Here is a 12,045-nt window from a genome sequence, read left to right as displayed (position 1 = left end):
ATATATATATATATATATATATATATATACAAATATAAACTGAAGGCACTTCAACAATACAGTTCATCTCATTCAAAATTAGTCAAATTTCTACAAAGACAATAAAACAACAATAATAATTAAAGCTGCAAGCAGCGATGAACGGGCCCTCGCACCCTTTTGTACGTTCAGGCGTGTTGCAGTGGAAGTGCTTGTATGACTTGCATGTAGATTCTTCAGGCCTGGACATTTAGCGGATGACACCAGCCACGACTCTCTATATCAAACCATTCAAAAGTTATGGCAGAAAGTAAGAACTATCAGATATCGACCAATCAGATGAAGGGGCAGGGCTAATTTGCAGCAATTATGTTCAAGGACTCAAAACCGAGTCCGATGACACCACCCACGAGTCTTTATGTCAAACCATTCAAAAGTTATTGCAGAAAATCTGAAGTATCACATATCGACCAATCAGAAGAAAGGGCGGGGCTAATTTGCACCAATTAAGGTGAAGGAGTCAAAACCGAGTCCGATGACACCACCCACAACTCTCTATGTCAAACCATTCAAAAGTTATGCCAGAAAATAGGGACTATCAAATATGGACCAATCAGAAGAAGGGGCGGGGCTAATTCAGGCTAATGAAGATTGAGGCTGCGTCCCAATACTCCCCCTCGCCCTCGTTTTCTTCACTAACCCTAACTTTTACGCGTTCCCGTGAAGGTAGTGGTGTCCCAATTCCTCTTTTCACCTAGGGGGAGGGGGCATAACGAGGGCTAGGGGCTGAGAATAGCCCCTTCAAATCGAGGGATTTCAGATGCTGACTTGGCGAGCAAGGGGGTATGAAAATTTCCCAGAATGCTTTTCGTCGTCATTTGCGGACTGAATAAAAAAAAAAAACATGGCGGACATTTCTTATTTTTTTGGGAATAAAATCAATATTTTGAGATAGTTTCTGCATAAAAATGCATTTTGATTACATTTCTCGGCGCAAACCAATATTTTACTTTCATAATATTCACTCAGTGAATGTACATAATCCCTTTTTTGTCCGTTGTTCGCTAAGATCGCGCCGGAATATGGTTACGTAACCTACGTAAGCGACGCCGTAGGTTACGTAAGATACGCCGTTGGTTACGTAAGCTACGCCGTTGGTTACGTACCCTACGCCCTAGGCTCTGCGTCTATTTAACGCGGACCTAAACTCCGGAGCCGGCAGACAGAAATCTCTAAATTTCGGAGCAAATTTCTTAACAGGCGTAGCTACAACTGTTAGATTTCATCTATTAAACCAACATCTTCCTAAATGATTTATTTCAGCCAGCATAATTCTCAACAGAGCTGCGTCCCAGGAGAGAGTTTCTCTCCCGGGACGACGCAGCAGCTTGACCCGGCGGACACGTCTCTTCTCGGGCTGTGAGCTGAGGCTGCTCTCATCTCCGAGAACATTGGGTCAAATTTCTTAACAGGCGTTATTTGGATAATATTTACGCTCTGCGTCGATTTAACGCGGAACCATAATCAGCTCCGGAGCCGGCAGTCAGACAGAAATCCCGAAATCTCTGGAGCAAATTTCTTAACAGGCGTTATTTGGATAAACTGAGCCCCGGTTGAAGATCTTAAGGTTACCTTTATGCCTGAAAAAATATTAAAACTTAATAAAGTGCCATATTAACAGCGCTACAGCTGAAATTAAAACAGCTTTTGGCTCTCAGCTTCCTGTTCAGGTTAGGGATGAAAACGAGGGGGAGTAGGAGAATTGGGACAGGCACCTGGGCCAAGTGCCCTTGATTTCAAGTGCCCTAAAATCTCCCCCTTCTTTTTTAGGGGTTAGGGAAGAAAAGAAGGGCGAGTGGAGAAAAGAAGGGCGAGTGAAGAAAACTAGGGGGAGTGATTTGATTTTTTCAGTCAAGATGCCTGATGTTTAGGATAAATACTGAAGTTAGTGAAGCAGGTTTCAGCAGCCAATGGTTATGCTGCTGAGCTACAATCACAGCTGGGATTGAGCGTAACCTGCCCACTGCAGCAGAAGGAGTCGCTGAGGTTGTGGAGTCTTTATATGGTGCACCAGCTCAACCAACTGAGCTATCTGGTGCCCTTGTCTACTTATTCATGGGCAGCTATTAAAGCTGATCAGTATAATTCAGCAATCATAGTAAAACATACTGGCTCCAATGCACAAAGGTCCACCCAAACCATGATATTACCACCACCATGTTTCACAGATATAACGTTCTTGTAGTGGAATGCTGTGTTTTCCTTCCTATATATATAAAACATAAATTAAAAAATTGTGTCTGGCTTAATATGTTCTCAAAACGTTTAACAGTATTCTGGTATTCTGGCCTGTCTCCTTGATCTTTTGCAAACTGCAGACCTTCCGCTGAACAACTACTGTGCACTTGTTCCCATGCGTTATTCTTACAGCAGACACATTAACATTAATCAAGAGAGAGTTGCTTAAAAGTAACCCCGGGTACGTGTTCAACCTCAGGGACATTTCTTGCCTCGCTCTTTTCATGCCAACCACTCGAGAGACATTAAGACAAACAGACATGCGCCCAGGAAACAGAGTACACATCTGTAGACGGCCATATACGCCCATAAAAGGCACTACAGCCAGCTCACACAGCATTTGGTATTTTATAAGTCACACTGTAAGCTACTCTTATGGGATTCATATTTAGTACTTGCAGCACATTAGCCAAACCCGATGAAATGAAAGCTGTTGCAGTGCTGTGTTAAAAGGGCCTATCAGACATAGATACTGTTATGAATCTATAATATGAGCACTCAGAAAAGAGCCAGCAACTTGACAGTAATAGTGCAGCCTAAAAAGCCATTCAAGCAGGTAACAGTCCTCTTTGCCATCATCAGCTGTTGTTTCTTTCTTATTGGCCACTCACTGGGCCTTGCCTACACTCAACTATTTGATTTCCATCGTTCTTAACCGTCCACATAAATTGTCAGGAGCATTAAAGCTGTCCTCGACTGTTTCAGACGGAGTTGGGCGGGAGAGAGGAGAGCGAGAGAGTAAGAGCTGGATTCAGACAGCAAGGGGAGGGGATGGGGGTGAGGAGAGAGAATAAACAAACTAAGTGTTTTGCCTTCCATCAGTCTCCCGCAGTACTCAGCTTTATGAGTCCCTCACTCCAAATGTCTCAGCCCCAGCCCCCACTCCTTTGCCATTGATTTTCATATTACACTCTTTTATGTATTTATTTATTTCATATATTTCTTTTTAAACATCATCGATGAGCCGCAGGAGGACAGACGAGGCCTCTGGTGATGTTAATTCTGAGCCTCAACCCTGTGCTCCTCCTTTGATGGCTTTAATGGAGGCAAAGGTGTCCCATGGGAATAAGCAAGCTCGGTGACGTGGGGAGGGGAGGAAAGTGTGTGGGGGAAGATGACACGCATGGAAAAAAAACATGGAAGGAAACTGAGATTTTATTAAAAAAGATTGCTCGTTTTTTGTGATGTGGTGTAAACAAAAACTGAGTTTGTGCAGTGAAACTGCCTCTGCTGTAGACCTGTAGCTGTGTTTGTGGGTTGAAGTAAGATATTGTATATTACACTTGTATTCAGTGTGGGGTTTCTGACAGTAAAGATCAGAGATGGGAGAAAGGGGGAACTCCCAGGCACCTGAAGGACACTTCCTGGAGGTGCTAAGGGCAGAGAGTTTGGTGTTACGTTAATCTAACCGTGGGTGGCAGTGCTCACATGCTGAATGGCAAGGTTACCTCTCCCCGCTCAGAGAGGAGACCCAGATTCAATTAGGGCTGGCCCCAGTCTGCAGATCCTTTTAAAAGGGAGGCCCTTCCCCACACACATAAGGATAAACACAAAAGAAGACACAGCAAACAAAGGGCAAACTTGTGTGCAAAAAGCACATCCATCTAATATCTTGTTTTCAAACACCTAAATGCACACACACGGTCTATTTGTGCACGGCAGTTTCACTAACAATTCTGCAGGCTTTGCTGCATCAGTTCCATGTTATATTTACATTCCTTGCAAGTAGCCTACTTTGCAAAGCATCTTTTTTTTCTCTAACTTTTAAAACTGTTGTTCATTTCTATTGAGACTCTCAGGATCACCAAAGCCTTACAATGTGCCAATCATTGCAAACACCTTAGCTCCAAATATGAGGCTCATTTATTCATTTTTTGGATGGTAATTATATCATAAACAATTCAGGTGTCTGGAGATAAACGTTCTTTGTTGAAATTATTACAGCAAGCAAACGGGAACGATGCAGGAAAATATTACTGGATACCTATTGCATAAAAGCTTAGGTTAACTAGATTTTTTTTTTAATCACCTTGGTTCTGTAAATGGCACCAACAAAGGAGCTTCACATTTGGCTGATCATACTATATCTTTTGATATTGAAATAAAGCACACTAGATGCTTCCTTTCTGCATAAAGCAGCTGTCTTTACAAGAAGACTCAACACAAAAGCTAAAAAACGCACTTGTCTTTGAAAATCACCATTTTTAAGGTGCTGTATATACGATTCTTTTTGTACATTTAAGCTGATTTTGTGCCATCATGAGAGTTTTGGTCACATTTGGGACCAGCTGAAGAATGATCACTGTGTCCTCTATTGAGCCTGTGCTCTTCTCTCTGATTAATGGTACCTGCTCATCATAACCCTATATGCCAGAATCTGCATACCAATGATCCCCGTCGCCTATCGATTCCTCTTCATCTACCCCACACACACGCACACACACCCCGGAGACTGACTCACACACATAATCATCCCCTCTCCCTCTCCCTCACTCAGCCACTGTCATTATAAAAGTCAGCAGCTTCTGCATGCATTGATCATAAATCATAATTGCTTGTTCATTTTTTCTCCACTTGTTTAATGTTGCTGTCAGGGGCAACAGGGGGAGAAAGGAAGAAGGCGGGGAAAGGAAGAGAGGAAGAAAAGCCCTAAGAAAGTTTACTGAGACACAGAAAAATGAGTCGAGAAAGGAGAGCTGAGGGGAAAACTACACAAAAGTGGGTTTTCTTGTGGCGTTTACAGCGACTGCAGTCTAGGACACTGCTGTGTCGGCTTCACAAAAACATACACATTTACTTTTTCTTTTTTTCAAATTGCGGATATATTTGTCGACAATATTTTGGCTTCATAATGCTGGCAACATTGTGAAAATATTATAGTTGAGAGGACTATCATTGGGATTAGAAGGATAGAGTGCAGAGCTAGCGTAACAGTACCCCCCTTTCTTCTACTTTTTTTTTTGAGGATCAACAAATAGACTCTGAACTTTATTCATGCCCTCATGCTACAACAGAATCTACAGCTGGTGATGGATTTGGCAACCTTTTAACTGGCATCCACAATCCCCTGTATGGCTCAGATTCAAACAGAATGAATCCCCGGCAGACTAAAACGCGGTTTCACGCAGAGATAGACTTGAGGGACCTCAGTGTCCCCGACTGAGTTAAGTTTCTGTCTCTGATGTACTCTTGATCCCTCCTCTTAATCCTGATGTAAAGTTTAGCTGGGGATCAGCGTTATGAGTGTCCTTGAAGTGCGAGTTGAGACACGATGACAAAAACAAGATAAACCACTACAAAGATGACCACATCATCTTTAGCTGCTTCTTTGTTTGTTGCTTCTTTGCTTCATGTGCAGATAAACAGGGTAACAGGCAGTTTTTAGTTGGTTTTTTTTCTGATAATAGTCTGGCTTTAGGTCGTGTGTGCCATCCTGGAAATGTTTCCAGGGATTATGTACTTTTTTTGCAAAAAATTTTACACAAAATTATTTCCTCTTTGACCCACTCACACACACACACACACACACCTTACTTTTTTTTTATATCAATTTTGCTGTCGTTACACCATTAGTCATTGTTTTATTCCCTCTCCATTTCATCTATCTTGCTTTATATCATTTGTGTAGTAGAAATGATAGATTAGTGTGACTTGAATTTAGCAAAACTGCAATTGTACTAATAGATCAGTCCCTATCCGTGCTGCTCCTAAGCATATTGCTCCACCCAATTAGGGTGAAATGCTACTGTACTGGGCTGGATCTGTCCTGCAGCAGCTGCTGCTTTATTGAGCACTCTGCTGACATTCAGTCCTGCATTTCTGCACCGCAAGGGGAAACTTTGGATCACATGCAAAGGCGGAGGTTTGGTGCGACATGCCTCCGTAATGGAATGGGAACAGGGGTGCACCACTGAGAGGGGTTTTGGGGGTGGAGTGGAGGGGAATGCAGGTATGGGAGGGAGGCAGAGGGGTGGAGAGTGGGTGTCTTCTCCTCCAAGCTGTTTCCAAAGCAAATGGAAGACAATCCAATTTCCTGTGATTCCATCAAGCCTCTGTCCAGGGGCATTAGGGAGCGCTGAGAGAACTGGCCGCTGACCCCTCACATGAACATGTGAGAACACTGCAGGCTGCACAAGTGCAGTGGCATGCTTGATATTGCTCTTTTTCTTTTAAAAAGTTATTGGGCATTAAAGTTAAGATTTAGGCTAGTTTATTTTTATGTATGTGTGCTGTTAACAACTGCGGATTGGCAGATAAGCACTGGATGCAGATAAGGGTATAAACGTTTCACACTTTACTCAATGCTGCATGCTTTTATATGCATGAAGTCCTTCTGCTCCTCCGACTTTAAGCATCTGCTACTGTTCTGTGTCACATATTTGTACACAAGTGTGCACATACGAAATAATTTCAGGTCCCTAACCAAGCTGTATACGTCTAAAGCCGACAACTTTAGTGCTGTCCACTCTTCTTTCCACTCAGCATAACCGCGAGAGGCAGACGCAATGTCTGCAGAACGTCACAGGTTACAACTTGACCTGCAGACAGACAGCATTGTCATCTTGGGTTAACCGGTGCAGCGCTTTCTACGCCGGTGGCGATTTGCATCTGTGCTCTGTGAGCCACCCAGAGGGAATAGAAAGCTCTAATCCAATCAGCAGGTCCCTGAAGTGCTGCTCCTGAGAGACTGAGAGAAATACAACAATAGGATCAGTCTGCACCGGGTGCATCCAGGGAGGGGAGAGAAAAGGAAAGGAAATGAAGGACTAAAGAGGAAAGGGACTGAGACTGAAAGTCGGATCGTAAGAAAAGGTGAATGTTGGGATTAAAGCAGAGGAAATGGAAAGGAGAAAAGTAATGGAAAGAAGGCTTGGGTGGTGGATGACATAACTGAGGGGATAACCAAAGCTGAAATATTTGTATGAGGTTTTACTCTTCGAATAACAAAGACCATTGAAAAATTTCACTACAGCAATTTTGGGAATTTGTTACATTTCCACTCCGGTGACATTTTAAAGATAGACTGACTGATTATCCAGAGCCTTCTGGCTTTTAATGTCTCTTTGAGCTTTTAAAATCATTGTTCTCATCTCAACGAGTGCCCCCATTCTCAGACCACAGGCAACAGGTGTATCCATTCATCAACATTATGAGGTCCAAAGGCAGCCTGGAGTGGTGATTAAGAACTGAATCTGCTGTTGATGATGCCTGGCATATATTCTTCTCGTCTTATTATACCTGCCCACTCATATTTCCCCGCCCCTGTCCCCAGTCCAACACTTCTTACAAGAATTATATCCCCACCAATGATCCTTTGACACCAAGAATAATTTGTGCTGTTCTGAGGACACAAAGCCACATGCACATACTCAAGATTGCAAGAGTCTGCCTCTGACACTGACTCTTCTTTCTCCAAAACATATTAAATACCATAATGTTGGATCAAATTAAGTTGAAGTCAGATATGGAATGAATGCTTTGCTCATTTCCTCATTCATCTCTATGGAAATACACCATAATGTATTATAGTTTTATCCCACGTGTTTACAACATACTCAAACTGTTTACACGAATTTGTGACAGCATTGTTGAAATTGGTTGTCATTGTGCTATCAAATAATTTGGATGTGTCTTCACTTTGACGCGAGGAGTTTTCATAGTCTGTTGTTTTAGGTTGACTATAAATTGAAATCACAAGTTGAAAGGTTCGATTGACTGGTCACATGTTTTTCATATAATTGTCTCTGCGCCTTATAAAGCCCTTCAGTGCATAGAAGCAAGGCACCTTTTGTCAGGCCAGAAAACAGTGATTGGTATTCTAGCAGGTGCAGCTTTTTTCACTGGGGAAGTTGAGGAAGTAATTCACAACTTCTTTCACACTAAATGTTTGAAATATGTATATAACTCTTATTATTCTTTAAAATGTGCTTTCTTTGGAGAATTTTATTCACTCCCCCTGTCAGAGATCTACTAAAGTAAACACTTGCTTTGCATTTTCCAGGACAATGAAGGACAGACAGCACTACATTATGGTAAGAATCATTTTTATATTCATCTCAACACTTCAAGAATTGTGCATTGACGACATGATGTTGTCTGCATGCAAACTTCCTTTAGACACAGCAGCTGTTTTTCTGTACGCCCTCGCTCTTTATTTGCCCTGTATTTGTCCTAAATTTATCATCCTTCCCTCCTTTCCTCCAGCTCTCTCCCCTCCATTCCTCATCTTTATTTTCTGGAGTTGCCTTACGGAGTCTGTGATTCCCCTCTGTTTCATCCTCTCAGTGCATTTGTGCACATGTCCTTTGGTGTGTGTGTGCGTGCGTGTGTGCGTGTGTGTGTGTAATAATCACCAGACCTCCCAGAGGAAATCAGCGGTGGTCCTTAGACTCCCCTGACCCTCTCACGCCCCAACACACATGTCCCTGAGGGGCGGTTCTCATGTCCTGTGTGTGTGTGTTTGTAAAACTGCCCCATCTGTCCCCTAGCTTGGTGGCACTGGAGTGGGCCTGTTGCATTACCCACTGAAGACACACACACATATATATGTATATATATGTATGTGTGTGTGTATATATATATATATATATATATATATATATTACACACACACACACACACACACACAAATATGCACTCTGTAGAGGAACCCCTGAGGATGGGGCATAAAAAGATGACTAATAAACATAAGCGATGAACTCAAAGAGACAAATAGCAGAGAATGAAAATTCATTCCTACCTCTCTTTGCACAGGGCCACGGTGGCTGGCAAATGATTAATTGAGGGTTTACTGCACACCATAAATTGTTCTCCTCCTCTACTGCTCCCCTGAGAGCCAGCCACTTTTTACAGCTCAAGGCCCAGGCGAGACACCCAACACGCGCACACACACGACCAGAGAAATAAAATAGAGTTTAGAGCAACAAGAGGAGCTCTACAAGCATGGATGAAGGGGAGAAAAAAGAAAAAGGAAAGCACCAATCTTTGTCAGCCCTTAGTCTTTTAGCTTAATGTTTGGTGATTCATGTGGCTTTCTACGCTTCAAAGTCCTCTTTCTATTCATGTACACAACTCAAGCATGCACACATGTTTACTTATACACCGAAATACATTTGGATGTATCATCACATCTCATGCACTCACTCTCCCGCCAGCCACCTCTGTGGTGTAGGTTAAAAGGCCTGGCTGTCAATCACTGCAACTGCTGACATCAGCGAACATGGCACAGCACAAAGTCTGCTTTTTAAAAGGAGCAAGCGATTGACACAGAGAAGAGCACTCACAACAAGAGGGGAAGAAAAGAGATGGGGGGGGGGGGGGGGGGGGGGGGGGGCAAAAGGTGCATCAGGAGTGAAGGAAGCCACTAACTGGGTTAACAAAGCTTGCACTTTCTTAACCTCTACTCTGCACTGACAGAGAGGAAACCGTTTTAGTGGGACAAAAACTGCTATCGTGGGCAGAAATGAAGCATCTGAGGGAAGCCCAGGTTTAAGGCAGTGTCAGTGTTAGGCCTGCAGATGGGCTTTTCATTAACTGCAGAACTGCTCGAGCTGGATTAAACTACAGTATCTCCAAGTAAGGTATGAGGAAAATGCACCTGAATGTGCTATATGGCATCATTACAGTCTCTACTGAGCTTTAGACTTCAACATTTACCTTCTACGCCGTCGTCACTTAATGAAAATTTTCCCAGCATCACTTAAGAAGCTCATATTATGGTAATTTCAAAGGCCATAATTTTACTTTAGAGGTTTAATAGATTTGCTTTCTCAACGTTCAACAACCACATTTTGTTATGGTGTGGATTCCTGTAGAGCCTCTTGCTCCCTCTGTATATGTTTAATACACTTTAATAAACAAAATGCTATATTAGACATCGGTGGAAAGGGAAGTACCTAAAGGACACTGGAAAGTTGAGAGGGGAAGATTGTTCTCAGGGGACCTTCTGAATTGCACTGCAGAACATTAAAGCTTTATTTTTTCTCTTCAAATTATTTTATTTATCTCCTTTCCTCTAATCTAGTCATCCTAATCAACACTTTATTTCTCCTTCTTAGCATCAGCGTGTGAGTTTGCAGACATTGTAGAACTCCTGCTCAATGCCGGAGCTGACCCGTCCATCAAAGACATGGAGGGCTCTCTTCCTGAGGAGGTGACTGAATCCAGCGCCATCTCCTCACTTCTGCGTCAGTTCACTGCTCCAAAAGGCTAGATCGTCCTTCTACACTACCACCCTGTCTTTTCTCATGCACTAATCTCATTCCCACTCCTCTCACTTGCCTGGCGTTTTCATCCTTCTTCATTCCAGGAGATTCTTTGTTCAACCCTGTAGTTTGTAGATCAGAAGTGCTGAAGGTTTGTTTGCTTTTATTTTCAACTTATTGAGGTGAGTTTGATTTCAACACCTTCGGCCCTCTAAGCAACAGTTGTGAACATTAATCACCCCATCTGATAAGACACACGAGAATAAGGGCACTGCATGTACTGTAATATGTCAGTATACAGTCTTTACATAGCTGTATATTTACCATCTCCACCAGAGGATGGGGTGACACAAAGGTTACTGAGAAACAGATCCATCAGCTTAGAGACATGCTGTTGTTGGGAAGTGATCTGTTGACGTTATCCTCTCAAATAAGACCTTTGTTGCGGATATATAGCAAAAATAAGTGAGCTTGACGGCAAAAGTTTAATCAGATAAACCAAAAGAACTTCCATTTACAAATAGTGCAATTTCAAGAACTTCACAGTTTTGCAATATTTATCATCATCATACTCTACTGTATCATATAACCAACGAGGAAGGCTGCATATCACCCTCTCCTACTGCTGAAGTCTGACAACCTGCCAGGCCTTTTTATTCTGTGTCAGCCACTCTGACAGTGTGTGCTTCAGTTGTGTTACATACCAGGGAATGCTTTAATTATTTGACAAACTGTTTATCTTCATTAAAGTCTTCAGTAAAACCGTTTCTGGATTTTGTCATCTGTTCAAGAGCTTTGTTTTACATTCCCTCGATAAGTAGTCCTAGTACTACTTTGCATATTTGCAAGATCATATTTCAGTGAAAGGTTTGATTGATGTAGGTGTTATTGGTGACATCTTGCCATTGATTATTGTCACTTTCCTCCATTATTGCTAAATTAATTTTCCACACAGCAGATATTACGCCATGTTCTCCTAACTTGCTGATAAATGCATCTTCCGTCACACAACGCTCAGAGCATGCACAAAAGCAAAAGGCTGCATGAATACTGATATATCCATTCTTACCCATGCTGCATGGCCACCTAGCGGATGAATATCCAATGTTGGACCACATGCGATCTGAAAATCGGAATTTGCTATCAGATTTAAATTTCTACGCATCCTTGAATGAAAAAAAACTCACATCAACAGATAGTCGCTTCAGCCAGGTATAGCGAACGTAGGACAAGAGGGGAGTCTTTACTGACACTCACATGGAAATAAATGTGAAAGTCATGTTTCCAAGATGCCAATGCCGAAATCTGATATGGTATATTGATATATTAGAAGGTTTCATCATAGATAGGACTTTAAACAATGTTATTCACATATGCAAATTTGGTGGCACGGCAAGTTTATTTGTATAGCAATATTCAACAACAAGGGGATTCAAAGTGCTTTACAGAGACATTAAAACATCACATAGTAGCAATAAAAAGTATGATTTAAGTTTAGACAAAAAAGAAATAAAACAAAACATAATAGAACAAAAAAGAAATAAAACTTTAAAAGCAGTAATTA

At 42.1% G+C, this 12,045-nt stretch overlaps 1 protein-coding gene across 1 annotated transcript in view; it reads left to right on the top strand.

Moving 5' to 3' along the window:
• Nucleotides 1–11,248, top strand: part of acbd6 (acyl-CoA binding domain containing 6) — a 40,472-nt gene extending 29,224 nt beyond the window's left edge. The window contains exons 7-8 of the mRNA XM_061738269.1: nt 8,279–8,309; nt 10,335–11,248. Coding sequence (XP_061594253.1) covers nt 8,279–8,309; nt 10,335–10,489 — 186 coding nt within the window. The 3' untranslated portion in view covers nt 10,490–11,248. The remainder of the gene's footprint in view (nt 1–8,278; nt 8,310–10,334) is intronic.
• Nucleotides 11,249–12,045: the final 797 nt, after the last annotated feature.

The sequence above is a fragment of the Cololabis saira genome, chromosome 13 (genome assembly GCF_033807715.1).
Source record: "Cololabis saira isolate AMF1-May2022 chromosome 13, fColSai1.1, whole genome shotgun sequence".
Taxonomy (NCBI): Eukaryota; Metazoa; Chordata; class Actinopteri; order Beloniformes; family Belonidae; genus Cololabis; species Cololabis saira.
This window is presented reverse-complemented; position numbering and strand designations above follow the sequence as displayed.